This window comes from Ctenocephalides felis, unplaced genomic scaffold (genome assembly GCF_003426905.1).
Source record: "Ctenocephalides felis isolate EL2017-DRISC unplaced genomic scaffold, ASM342690v1 CF-g0.4_SCAFFOLD_03571, whole genome shotgun sequence".
Taxonomy (NCBI): domain Eukaryota; kingdom Metazoa; phylum Arthropoda; class Insecta; order Siphonaptera; family Pulicidae; genus Ctenocephalides; species Ctenocephalides felis.
In genome coordinates this window covers 53,393,142-53,408,090 of record NW_020539725.1, presented here as the reverse complement: position 1 = coordinate 53,408,090, position 14,949 = coordinate 53,393,142, and the positions used below count along the sequence as shown (strand labels likewise).

General features: G+C 29.2%; 1 protein-coding gene across 1 annotated transcript in view; it reads left to right on the top strand.

Moving 5' to 3' along the window:
• LOC113386256 (ankyrin repeat and BTB/POZ domain-containing protein 2-like) overlaps nt 1–10,884 on the top strand; it is a 32,115-nt gene extending 21,231 nt beyond the window's left edge. The window contains exons 6-24 of the mRNA XM_026624047.1: nt 11–113; nt 209–366; nt 832–923; nt 1,011–1,160; nt 1,283–1,541; nt 1,640–1,788; nt 1,910–2,097; nt 2,190–2,383; nt 2,679–2,851; nt 3,049–3,286; nt 3,374–3,589; nt 3,661–3,788; nt 3,880–4,112; nt 4,235–4,446; nt 4,535–4,698; nt 5,067–5,214; nt 5,355–5,543; nt 5,629–5,800; nt 10,811–10,884. Of these exons, the coding sequence (XP_026479832.1) occupies nt 11–113; nt 209–366; nt 832–923; nt 1,011–1,160; nt 1,283–1,541; nt 1,640–1,788; nt 1,910–2,097; nt 2,190–2,383; nt 2,679–2,851; nt 3,049–3,286; nt 3,374–3,589; nt 3,661–3,788; nt 3,880–4,112; nt 4,235–4,446; nt 4,535–4,698; nt 5,067–5,214; nt 5,355–5,543; nt 5,629–5,800; nt 10,811–10,884 (3,240 nt within the window). The remainder of the gene's footprint in view (nt 1–10; nt 114–208; nt 367–831; nt 924–1,010; nt 1,161–1,282; nt 1,542–1,639; nt 1,789–1,909; nt 2,098–2,189; nt 2,384–2,678; nt 2,852–3,048; nt 3,287–3,373; nt 3,590–3,660; nt 3,789–3,879; nt 4,113–4,234; nt 4,447–4,534; nt 4,699–5,066; nt 5,215–5,354; nt 5,544–5,628; nt 5,801–10,810) is intronic.
• The last annotated feature ends 4,065 nt before the right edge of the window (nt 10,885–14,949 follow it).

The window sequence follows — 14,949 nt, the reverse complement described above, 5'->3', positions numbered from 1 at the left end:
ACAATTTAAGCGTGCCAGAGATTATCCATCATCGTCGGATGAAAATCGTTCTTCTGGACATGCTTCTATGTCGGACACGACAGGAAGAGCTAGTTCATCATCTCCGCATTCTGGCAAGTTTACATATTATTATTCTAAATAATTAATAATTTTAATTGTATATATAATTAATATATTTCAAACTACTCTTATTCACTTTAAAATTAAGGTTTAGGTGTCAACACATCAGGAGAGCAAGATTTCAATAACCAGCAAGAACAATCTCTGAATGCGGTGCCAGAAGATTCAAGGTTTTCGGCTGGAGTCACCCAACGTAACAATGGCAGAGGACAATATGGTCGACCAAGACATAGAGTTCCTAATAAGGTAAATCACTCGTTATTTGGAGAGAAATGAGGCGTTACAATACCAGTCATTATAAATTTTATTAAGTCGCAGATACCACTGAGTAATTTTCTTGTTTCATGTTTATGATTGTGAAATTAATAAAAAGTGTTTCATCGAAGTTTCATAATATATAATATCTCATATCTTATGTATTCCTAATATTATTACTGCGTCTGCTTTAAAAACGATAGTAAATATACTTGAACTGATAATACATTAATATTTACAAATGAGTGCATATTTGTAAATAGGATATTATGATATGAAGATTATTCTCCATATTATCTTTTTGATAAAACTATGCAAACTTAATTCGGTTACATTTCTCAATAATACATACTTTAATATTTGTAAACCACTTTTACAATTTTATAAGTATAATTGAAAATATTACAAAATATTACTTTTTTTATGAAAAACTAAGTTGTTATAAAATATTTATAGGCTCCACCAACTGCAGCCCCACCTTGGCATGGTGGGTCTCGTGTCCAGGATATACAGTCAGCCCTGCAGCAACTTACAACTCGCACATCGCAGCAGCAACAACAACATCTTCAGTCACAACAACAACATAATTTACAACACTTAAAACATGGACAACGAGTGCCACCTTCAGCTTACAGCTCTGCTACCAGTGTGGGGTCTGAAAGTTCATCCGAAGCTTTGCATAATCCTGCTGGCGGATTACTCGCTAGACATTCTTCATCTTTGGAGACAGTGGATACCAGCGCTACTGGTGCTGACGAATTTGTTTGGGTGGATTCTCATAACAGGTATTATTAAAAATATTTTGAAGTATTGTACTGGAGACAGAAAATAATTTAATCGTCATATTTTTAAAATTCAAGACTATTTTTTTATGAATATATTTACGTCTATCTAACCATTTTCACAGGCTGGTAGAACTGCATAGAGCTCCATGGTCTGCACGTTGTATTGGCCGATTGATCCGTCACGGACGATGTAGACCACATAGTGATCGCCTTGCTCCTGAAGCAGTACCAAGATTAGCACAGCTGCTTCAACGCGCTTTGGTACGAATAGCGCGGGAATCTCAACGTTTAGCTGCTGCTTTAGGGTTCTGTTCTAGGCACGAAATTGCTGCTGCGATGAGGATTGTTTTGACACCCTCACTTGCGGATTCTTGTATTAAGGTATTTTATTTTATTAAATAAAGAAAGAGAATATATTGTAGGGGAATTATTAAGAATAATTTGTTTTTCTTTTAACAAATCTTATTTTTATAATTCAGGCATGCCAACGAGCTGCCGCAATGTTTGCTGCGCCTGGTGATGCGGGTGCTCCACGTCGAAGCAAGTCATCTAGAGCTGGTCTACTGCTTAACATTGGAAAATTTCAAAGGTGGATGACAGATGTTCGGCTTGCAAATTTTGTTCATGAGTGAGTGTAATTTATTCACGTACTTATACATGTTTTATATTCTAATAATGTTAAAAATATTAAAATTGATATGTAATTCATCTTATTCTTTTATTTATTTATTTATCGTATTTTTTTGTAGGTATGCAGCTGTATATTTATGTGCTGGCTTAGAAAACCTTATAGAGGAATCATTATTGTTGTGTTTACCTCCACAAGGTGCTCCACCTCTGACACCGGTAGGTTTAGAGCAGGCTGTCGCCAGTCGGAGTGAACTTTGGGGATTATTGCAACCTTATGCTCATCTTAATGCGGGTAGAATAGCAAACGGTCAGTATTTCTAAATTACTGAAAAATCAATTGATACAAAATAACTGGACTGTGCGTTTTGTAGTCCTCATCTAAAATATTATTTATTTCAGGAACGCTTTCATTACCTTGTGGTGCTTCTTCAGAGCCTTGTTTATTGACGACTTGCGTAGGATCGGCAAGAGAATTAACGCAACTGGCCAATCGAGCACAACGGCCTGGTTGCTTACCACTAGGACCTTGCGCTATCAGAGCTTTATTTTACTTTATGAGATGTTCCCAACTGGAAAATAGAACTTCTGGTGACGTGTCTCAAGGAATGATTATGTCATCTCAACATCCTAATGGTAAAATAATCGATATGCGAGAAGTAATTTATACAGTCTTGAAGTCCTAACAACAAATAATATCCTTCTAAAAATATCAATTCAGATCGATCGTCATCTGGTGTTTGTCATGCAAATGCTGCTGCACAGGTTATGAATTCTTCATCAGTTTCTCAAATTACAAATTTACCTACAATTCAACAACAACAGCAACAGCAACAACAAAATCAAGAAAGGATTCAAGAAAAGCAATATCCTGCTCCACCCTCTATACAGCAGGATTTAGCCCATGAACGCGCATATGCTGTTTTACCACCTTTGGGTGAATGGTTACGAGTTGCTGGAACCCATGCTGAGCACAGGCATGCCTTGAGTGTAGATGCAGATGATGTTCTGCAAGCTGCGCGATTATTGCTGCCTGGGGTTGATTGTCCTCCAAGACCTTTAAGGTTTGTAAACAATATTGGGTGAAGTAAGAAGTTGAAAACTATTCAAAATGAAAAAAAAAAAAATATATGTTAACATAATTCTATATCATTACATAAATTCCATGGTTTATGAATATGTGGATATGAGTTATCACTAATCTCTAAGAGTTTAATTAATATTTTCGAAAATAATCTTATTAACTATTTTTAATTATTAGTTTACCGGAACCTATCCAAGCAGCTTCGACAACTGCAGATCTATCAAATGAAGCTGCTAGAAGGGCATGCCTCCATCTGGCCATACAACTTTTATCCTCAGGCAGATCTGAACATATTGACCAGGGTTTAAATTTATTGCCACCCCAGCAAAGACCTAAGGGTTTAAATGTAATGGATTATGAAGGCAGGACAGCCTTGATGTTGGCCGTTTGCAGAGAAGATGATAAGGCTATACAAGTAAACATTACTAAAAATTGTATTCGAATTATTTTTATGATAAAAGAAAAATTCTCAAATGCCTTCTTGTTTTTTTTCTACGATTAGGTTTTATTAGATGCAGGCGCCGACATAGATATGGAAACTCCAGCTCCTGGACCTTCATTTCCAGGTGCTCATCCAGTAGCGCGCTATTGGACTGCTCTTACGTTCGCCTGTTGTCTTGGTAGAACTTCTTCTGCAGTAATTTTGTTAGAAAGAGGAGCATGCGTAGAGGGCGGCGCAGGAATTACCGAGGACAGAGGAGCCCTAACACCATTACAGGTATTACATTTACCATATCCAAGAACCATATTTATATTTTGTAATAATAATTTGCAATTTTTTGATACAAGGTTGCTTGCGGTTCTGGTCATATAGATATTGTATCTTTGCTACTTCAACATGGTGCCAACTGCTTTCTGTCGACCTTGCCTACTGACACATTGTGCTATTCTGGTTCTGCTCAAAGAGGATGCTACAGGTTAAGAAATAATTATCTTAGCTTTTGGCTTTTTGGACATAGACATAAATATGTTTCAAACTAAATTTAAATTTATTTTTCTATTTTACAGTGCCGTTTCGGTAGCAGCTTGTCACGGTAAACGTGCAACTTTACTTCGTTTATTACGGCACCCTGGTGCGCCTGCACGTAGAGAAGTTCTCAGCTTGCAGGAGATGTTAGCTGAAGGTCATCAGCAGATGCAGCAGCAACAGTCTGCTTCGCCTACGGATACTGGTGGAAATAAACGTAGACTTCGAGCTTTGCAAGAAGCTATGTACCATAGCGCCGAAAACGATCATCTTGGTAAAATACATTTATTGACATGCAAATTTAATATTCGATGTTATATTGATATTTTAAACGACAATTGAAGTTGGCTTGCTTTACCCTTGAATTAAGTTGTTTAAATTTTTTTATCGTTGTAGATATAACAATGGAATTAAGAGTTCTTGGTGCACCATGGACGTTGCACAGTTGGACATTATCGCTTTCTTCAGCACACGAGGCGCGCTCTGAAGGTGCTTGTTCCCAACTCTTGAGAGATTTCATACAACTGCTTCCTGAAGATAAGCAGCAAATGCAACAACTGGCGCAAGATTGCCTACCATTGCTTTTTGCTGTATTCAGAGCAGGAAAAGTAAGAAATATGATAGCAATTCAATTATTTGAATCATATCAGAGTTTAAAGGGTTTTCAATTTGTTGTCTTTCTTCTCATTATTTTAGAAGGAAAGTACTATGCTATTGCTTGCTGATATATTCAGCACCATATATGGAAAAGCACCGATACCTCCTATAGAAGAAGAACCATCTAATACGGGTAGCAAATCAGCATCTAGAATTGATCCATCGTTTGTAAACAATCCTGAACTTAGCGATGTCGTATTTAGGTAAAATTATTTTTTGTGACACTTTCATTGATGTTTAAATATTAGGAATAAACAAATTTGTATTTCTTGAATTATATTTAATTGTTGTTAGATAATAATTAGGGCATCATGGATCGATGCTCAGGATAATTGCATAACAAATTTGCATACTATATTATTATGCATATTTGCGAATTATTACTCAAGAAATATAGTTCTGTATAATTATTATGTAAATATAGTAAAGTAATGTTGAGTTCTACTACGGACTCTGTTAGTTATTTTCTAGTACAACAAATAATTGAAAAAAAAACAGTTTTAAGTTCCTTAATATTAGTACTATAAGTCCCAATACTACATCCTATATTTTCATATTGTTTTTTTCACAGAGTTGAAGGACGTATTTTCTATGGACACAAAATAGTTTTAGTAACTGCTTCCCCACGTTTGCGTGCTATGCTTAGTTCAAAAATTAGCACAAGTGATGGATCTCCGCCTACAGTACAAATTAATGACATAAGATATGGAGTTTTTCAAGTAAGTAAATACAGTATTGTTCTAATTTCAGAATTGGTTGATTTGGTTTATAACTTACTGCTGAAACAATTGTGAAAAATTTATTATGAACTTTACCCCAAATATTTATGTACGTTTTTGAAAATTTTATTATCTTTTAGTTGGTGATGGAATATCTTTATTCCGGATCAGGAGCTTGTCTGACGCAAGCAACTGCTCCGCGCGACCTTCTGGAACTAATGGCAGCAGCCAGTTTTTTCCAATTGGGACCATTGCTCCGTTATACAGAAGCTAGATGCTCAGCATTATTAGATACTGAAAATGTGGTTGCCATGTATATACATTCCAAGGTAAGGCTTGTTACTGTTCAGAAGACATAATTTTCTCATCGTCAATTCTAATGACTAATATTTGGGTGTTTAATGATTCTTTAAGGTGTACAATGCCCTACATCTTTTGCAATACTGCCAAGGTTATCTTCTCCAAAACATGGTAGAGCTGTTAACCTACGACGATTCCGTTAAGAGACTTTTGTTTGCGAAGAAGTTACCTAATCACGACGCCTTATCAGGACTTCTTACGACTCTACAACATCGTATCACTGCCGGTAAGATGGACTCAAGCAACAAGGTTGGTCAGAATGGTTCAATTAATTCTAGGTGATCAGTTTTTTTTTTTATACAAAATTCGATTTAAATTTACTTGCGTTAGTAATTTGTTTTTGTGGAAGCGTTATATTCAGGTACAACCCAAATCAAGTTGACCGACAGTGGCCGACTATTTCTTTCAAATATTACTAACTTGTAAGAGTAAATATTGCAACTAAATGTAGTCTATATGAGTAAAAACTACTCCATATAACTATATATATATATATATATATATATATATATATATATATAATTTATTTTATATACATATCTAAGCTGTATAGTCAAATGGTATTGATTTTCTAATCATAATCTATGTTATATTTTAAATACGTTTTTGTTCATGAGTTAGAGTTGAGCATATAGTTGGAAGTATTATCTTATTGGCAAAAACGATATATATACATATATAAACATATTTTAACTGCATTTATAATTATTTTAAGACTGTTATTTAAAGATATACATATAAATTGCAAATTATATTTATCGTAATTAGTTTATTTAGACTCTTGCGAGTATAACCATGTTATATCTTTGCCTGATCTTACTTATTGCAATATTCAATTTTGATATTGCTCTATATTAATAAACATGTGCAATTATTTTTATCCTAATAAAACAAGAATTAAGAAATAAAAATAATATATGAAGTATAAAAAATTAAAAATTAATAAATTCATTAATAAATACAAAATATTTAACTAAAAAAGATCCATCTTACAAAAATGACAGAATTGGATCAATACGTTATTTATCAAAAAGATTTATATAAATAATTAAAAAAACTAATTATTTCAGTAAATTGTTTATGTAATCATTTATGTTTTTGTAATATTTAAGAGAGTAAATTTTATAACACTTTTACTACAACTATTAATATGTAAATATAAAAAGTACCTACACATATTTAAAAAAATATTGACATATTATATAAATTATAAGTAAGAATTATATATTAATTGGTATATATAAAATATATTTATGATAATGTTTTTTACTTTTATACAGTATTTATATTGTTAATACATATATAAAAAATATTTTTGTTTTTATTATTGTATTAACTCTACTTCCAATAACACTATTAGTAAATTATATTAAATTAACACCTAGAAACAATCGTTATTTGTACAAATGGACTGGTGCAGTATTAATTTTATTTAATGTGTACGCTTAATTCAACATTTTTTGATTGAAGTAAAATTCTACATTAAACCTACTTTTTGAAATAATATTTTGCCTTCCATTGCCAGTTTATATAAATAATTTATAAATGATTGATTATTATCTGGCTACTTTTGTGTTCCTATTTGTCATGAACCAAAAGAAATAAATTTTTATATTAGTTGGGAATATCTATAAACTGAATCGTTGCATTCATGTGGTACTTTCTACATTCTATGGAAATAAACAAATATAATAAATTCATTATGTATCCATTTTAAATATTTCACGGTGTGCATTTCTTTTGTGTATCGATATCCGTTTTAAAATTTGTGACTGCATAGTTTCCGGTTCCGATTTGATGACATTAACTTTTTGTGGGCACTGTTCGGTTACGCATGGAAAATATATACAGTGGTACCCCGCCTTACGAGCTTAATTCATTCCAAAAGTACGCTCATGTCGAATTGTTCGTATCTCGAAGCAACTTTTTTTATATAATTACATTGAAATGCTATTAATTCGTTCTACACAGTTTTTTTTATTTATAATAAAAATAAATGAAACATTCATTGCTAAGACCAAATACTGCAAAAATCATATTCTGCCAAAACATAGCCAATTACTAAATAAAAAATGACTAAATCTTAGTTAGCTAACTGGGAATAATTTTTTTCTGATTTTTCTCTTGGCAGTTATAGTCCAGTCATTCTAGTGAGTTCACCTCGGAATTCGAGATACCCAGGTGTAAATCTGTAAATAATCTATAAATACGGTAAATACACCCCAAAAGTTGTTTCAAAACCTACATTTAGTAGGGTGTACGTACCATATGTAGGTTTTGAGACAACTTTTAGGGTGTCAATATACAAGTATTTACAAACCTTCAGCTGGGTATCTCGAATTCCGAGATTTTCACCTAATTTAAGCTTAAATGACTGGACTATTACAGTGAATCCTCGATTGACAACGTTGCTTGACGTTGAATTCTGGGACACCCTGCCTATATACACGTATTTATTTAAATATGTAAAAAAAAACATTTTTATTTTAATTGATCATATTTTTTACAAAGTTTCCAGAATGTTGGACCTGTGGGTATGTATCAGAATGTATTATCTAGCTTACACATAGGATGTGTGACCTCTCGCCAATTTTAATAGACATTTAAACTGACCCTCTCTTCAATGTTTGCAATTAATTATATCAACGATGTTCCTTATTGTACATGTTCACACACACCCACACCCATATATATATATATATATATATATATATATATATATATATATATATATATATATCTATATCTATATACATATATTTATGTTATGCTGATAATTTTTGGTATAGTTCTACTTAATATAATTACGAATATTATCATATTATTATAATAATTATTTTACTTTTTCAAAATTTCAAGTCAACTTTTACAAGATATAAATTTTATTTCAATCGTATAATAAACTCGTTAAATTTATTAGTTATAATATATTACGCTGAGATATTTTATAACAAAAATTAGAATTCAATAATTATTAACGCTCTTTCGCAGTCTTTCGTTTCTAGAGCAGTGAAGGCAAACTAAAGAAGAAAATATTTGTACCATATATTCCACAGAACTTCCTTGGTATAAAGGTAATAGCTTTGATTCTTCAACCGGAAGATATCAAGTTTGATACCTAACTCAGACTACCTGATATCAAACAGTAGTGATATCGGATTTCACTTACAAATATAAATGGAAGTATGTGTCCAAGTCAAAATAGATCTCCCTGGCATCATTTATATCTTTTTTATCTATGGCTGCATCTACTAAAAAATGATCAATATTTGTGGAATTTTAATGATGAATTACATCAAATAGAGATAGGTCAATATGATTTATATTGATTACTTCTGACTTAACAATATACAATTTTAGCTGACAATGAGACAATTTAGTTGAGCCAAATATGAAAACGATTGTGAAAGACTGAAGTCGAAGTTGGATTGTATAAATTTTTTTGGTGTCGCTTTATCAATGTGTAAAATATAAATGACAAAATCTCTAAACTGTCTCTAATAGTCTATTAAACTGTCTTTTATATTATTTTGAAGAGTCAAACTGTTTGATTAGTTTATTTTGACAAACGATGAATTATATTAACAAAATGTAAAACTGAGCAGTAGAATAGACATATGTGATCAGTGTCTCTAAGATGGTTTGGTCTTGTCCATAGTGTTTTTATAAAATATTTTCTCTATTTTTTTATTTTTCCACCACTGTTATAATTTTCATACATTTGTGTATGATGTAGTGCGATTGTGTTAAAAAAATGTGATAGGTAAGCTTACAATGGTGTTAGTGTCAGTAATTCATGGAGCGTGACCCTTGTCTGCTGCGAATCATCCGAACGTGACCTCCCCAACAGTAAGCCACATAGTACACGATTACAGTCACGAACTTGGGTGATATATGGTAATAGATTTATTTTTACATTATTATGAAAAAACATTTTTGAAAAAATATCAAGTAAATACTTGGTTTCTCTAAATAAATTGGTACAAATTATAACAGAAAATTATATGATTTTATATCAATGACAAAATTTTAACTTCACTAGTTATAAGTGCTTGCGAGTACTGATCGAGTTTCAAAGAATCACTTTTAATTTTTATAATAGCTGAAGCAGTTTTTGAGATCGACGTTTTCAAATTATTTCCAGTAAACTCACATGTTTTTTGCAATGTTGGTATCAAGCAAATCGCAATGACTTGAGACGTCGAGAAAATATAAAGTTAGCAAATCGGATTTGTTGGCGAAGAAATAAAATTGTCCTTCAGTAAGTTAAAAATACTTTATAATAATATTTTTAATATCACTTGCATATTATGCACGTTAATATTCAACTCATATTACAAGTTCATAATATTAAAATTTATTTGAAAACATACGATAAAGTGAATAAGAATTTTTTTTATCATTTTGTTTATATTATTTATATATTATTTGCATATCTCCGTCAGGCAGGGGTGCCTGGTATGAGAGATTATGAAAACAGTTTTCATATTTTATAATACATATCAATTGATGAATTAAGAATTTTGCTTTACAAAGTTAAATAACTTTTGTTTTCAAGTTTGAAACGTTTTACAAACAGCCTATTCCACGCGTGTGGTACAGGCGACTGTTTTTAAATTCATTTTCTAATTTTACACACAGACTATTTGTATATTTTACGAGATTACGAGAGAATTATTTTTTCGTTTCACCTTTAAAATGCAAAAATGCTGGATAAATTTTTGAAATAATAGTATATTTTTTAAAGTTATAATGCTGTTTGAAACGCTGAAATTGCAGCAATTATTGCAATTAAAACAAAGTGGAAGCTGGTAAAAATGTTTTACTATTGAATGTGTATTTTTGTAGAGTTTATTTTTTCAAAAATTTATAGCACGTGTTAAATTAACTTAGGCTGTCTCGATAAGACATATTTAAAATATATTTTTATATGGGCAAGCCGTGAGCTGAGTTAAGCTTCTACTAGATTTAGAAAAGAGTCATGTAAGAGATTTTGCATTACCATTTCCCGATTACAGTGCCCGAAATTAGCTATTTTTATTTGTAAGCATATATTTTATCTATATTTTCAAGGAAGAATGGAGATTGCTACTGCACGATTTCAGGTTGTCTAGAGTGGTTTGAAACTAACTTAACCGTTACACCATTGAGCATTCTTTCTATATTTTATATTCATATAATATAATATTTATATAATATCAATATATAATTTTTATTATTTTTATATTTTATATAGAACTTGAGGATCCTACAAGCGTTTGGGATTATATGACTGAACTAACTACGACAGATTTATGGAAGGCAACCTAAAAAGTTGTCTTTTCTCTATGTGATAAATAGTAGTTCTGGACAAAGTGTTCTTACATTTGAAAACATATTAGAAACAACTATAAATCGTAAAATATTAAAAACAGAGTCGATTGGAAAATTTAACGTATTAGTAGCAACTATAAATTCCAGCCCACGGGCTTGCAGTAAGTAGAATAAAATAATTTTAGTTCAAAATAACAAAATTAAATTTATGTAGTAATATTTTAGTAAAATTAAATCAATTTATACTTTTTTCGAAAAAATTATGTGAGCAAATAAATATCTTTTTTTCAAATTAATTTAATTTAAGTAGTAATATTTTAGTAAAATTAAATCAATTTTTACTTCGTTTAGGATAAATTATGTGAGTAAATTGATATAATTTTTTTATGATAGTAAAATTTAAGTAATGACCCCTTGCATTTTGGGTTATAATTTTTTTTCATGTTTCAAATTACATATTTAGAAATATATAAATAATTTTTACCTAACCATTTGCAGAAACCAAAAATGAGTTGAGTGATTCAATAAATTCAAAAGACTTAATACAAACAATTCACATGGATCTCAATTCAAAAAATTGTATTATGTACTCAATCTAATAACTTCCCAAAGAATAAATCTATGTATTTGCTAGAAAATTCGATAAACTTATGTTTTTTTGACTTTTTAAGTCATTCTGAATCGTAATTCATAAACCTTTTGAAAAATATTGTTCTAATTAGATTTTGGTTAAGATTGGAAGGGTAGTTTTTTCGTGAAATTCATGACCTTAACAAACATGCTAACAAATTTAAGACCTACGAAACTTCGTGTAATTTAAAAAAAATGATTGAAGATTAAAAAAAAATATTATTGCAATTTGAAATACTACTTAATTTCATAAGATATTCTTGTTAATTCAGTCGATAGGTTTTTGCATATTGTTTTAAGATAAAGTACCACATATGCCTACTTTATATAAATCTCTGCAGAACTTTAAAATCCAAATTATCATAAAAGTAATATACGTATGTAATTATCATCAATTTAAAATCACAAATAAGTGGAATAAATGCATCAAATTCCATCGAGGCAGTATTCAGATTATTGACGACAAAAGTCACTAGAAACTATAAAGGTTGCTATAGCTTCAAAACAGGTTTCCATAAGTAATAATATTTTAGTAAATTTAAATCAATTTATACTTCTATTAGGAAAATTTATCTTAGTTAACCAATTTTTTATTAATTTTTTTTAAGGGTCAAGTATATTTTATTTCTAAGTCCGTTACTGTTGGTATCCAGTGTAATAGTTATAGTTGGCCGCACTGCGCCGTACCGTGTGTTTCCTTCCTTCCTGTTTTGTAATTAAGAATTTTAAATAAACTAATGTTTTGCTCGTATTTGATTCAGTGCTCGTCGAACCCTCGACTCGAGACCACGAATCGATTTTTTAAAATTAATGTTAACGACTAGACTGCCAATTAAAAAAAAAAAATTAAATAATAAATAGAGTTACTCAAAAGTGCAATAATGTAAGTGATAATATATTATATCTAATAGTGTGTTGGTGTTGAAAAAAATGATTTAAAATAGTTCAGTTTTGTGATATGTTAGTATAAGAATTTTAAAAATGAGACTCAAGAAGGAAAATGTGAACTACTTTTTGGCGCTGTTTAATTCCTTATTTCTGGTAAGTTGTAATTATTAGAATTTTATATAAAAATTAGTAGAATTTTGCATTAACAGATATCAATAATTATATGTATTATATTAATACGTAACAAATATTTATTATATAAATAAGAACACAACATCTTATTTTTTTACTAACTTTATCTCACAAAATTCTAAGTTACTGTAACTTAAAGCTAGAGAATAAAGTTAAAGAAAAACATAGTAGAATTTTGCATTAACAAATATTAATAATTGTGACAAATATTTATTATCTAAATGAGAACTCACAACACTTTAGTTTTTTACTGACTTTATTTAATGAAATTTTTACTGTAACTTAAAGCTAGAGAATAAAGTTAGAGAAAAACATAGTAGAATTTTGCATTAACAAATATTAATAATTGTAACAAATATTTAATATGTAAATAAGAACATACAACATTTTATTTTTTTCACTAACTTCATCTCATAAAATTCTAAGTTAATGTAACTTAAAGCTAGAGAATAAAATTAGTGAAAAAATAGTAGAATTTTGCATTAACAATTATTAATAACTGTAACAAATATTTATTATCTAAATAAGAACACACTACACTCTTATTTTATAAACTTTTTCACTAATTTTATTTAATAAAATTCTAAAGTTACTGTAAATTAAAGCTAGAAAATGTAAAAAAAAATTAGTATAAAAATAATGCAGTGCACTTTTATTTATATAATTAGTATATATAGGAGTAATTATTTGGAATATATGTAAACTATTACATCGTATCGGAATAATAATTATTTGAAATTAGGATAAAAGAAATATTGTCAAAATCATTAATATTAAATTAAAATTCTCTAAAAGTTTTAGCTCTTAATATTAACTTTTAGATAGTGCACCATTCAATCAAATCTTTGTATGGAAATAGCATGAAAAATATTTAGAAAATTTTAAAAATGTTTTTAGGTATTATTGTCACTGCTGCCTGACAACAGGTTTTGCTTTGAATGATACATTATTCAGAATTTAATCGTAAATATTCAAGATTTATATCAAAACTTTTTACTCGATCTGAGTATTTTCATCTTAAAAAAGCATTATTATGTTCAGTATACATATTAAGTCAACTTTAGAAATTTTTTGTTATTAATTAATTTATTCATATAATATTTGGTATAAATATTATTTTTATGTCATGATTTAAATTTTAATGCACTGAACTTAAGCATTGATTAATAATATTTTAGGAATTATTTTATTAGATTGACAATAAAATTAGATTGACTTAAGCATTGATTAATAATATTTTAGGAATTATTTTATTAGATTGACAATAAAATTAGATTGACTTAAGCATTGATTAATAATATTTTAGGAATTATTCTATTAGATTGACAATGAAACATAGAAAACCTCGGGTTCTTTTTATATTTACATATAATACTTATCTCGCGAGGTTCTGTGAAAATTTATCAAATTAATGTTGAAATAATTTCTGTAGGTTACACTGATTCATAAAACCGAATGATTCATTATCAAATCAGAGGTTTACTCTGAAAGTTAAATGTATATATGATATCAAGTCTGCTTTTTATCGTTAAGTAAATTAATAGTAATACAGAGCATATAAAAAAATATTTACATTTAATATAGAAATCACTAAAAATATGGATTTTGAAATTTCTTGAAAATCTTATATATAATTATACGTTTTCATCATAATCCCACATATAGTTGTACGTTTTGGGGTGTATAGATGAATATATAAAAGTATTTAATGATTTTTCATTGAAATCTCATATAAACTATATTATCAATAACAAATCTATTTAAAATTAAATTCACTCTTTTAATGATTTTTGTTTGGAAACCTGTTTTGAAACTATAGCAACCTATATAGTTTCTAGTGACTTTTGTCGTCAATAATCTGAATACTACCTCGATGGAATTTGATGCATTTATTCCACTTATTTGTGATTATAAATTGATGATAATTACATACGTAAATTATTTTTATGATAATTTGGATTTTAAAGTTCTGCAGAGATTTATATAAAGTAGGTATATGTGGTACTTTATCATAAAACAATATGCAAAAACCTATCGACTGAATTAACAAGATTATATTATGAAATTAAGTAGTATTTCAAATTGCAATAATATTTTTTTTAATCTTCAATCATTTTTTTTTAAATTACACGAAGTTTCGTAGGTCTTAAATTTGTTAGCATGTTTGTTAAGATCATGAATTTCACGAAAAAACTACCCTTCCAATCTTAACCAAAATCTAATTAGAACAATCTAAAACAATATTTTTCAAAAGGTTTATGAATTACGATTCAGAATGACTTGAAAAATCAAAAAAACATAAGTTTATCGGATTTTCTAGCAAATATATAGATTTATTCTTTGGGAAGTTAT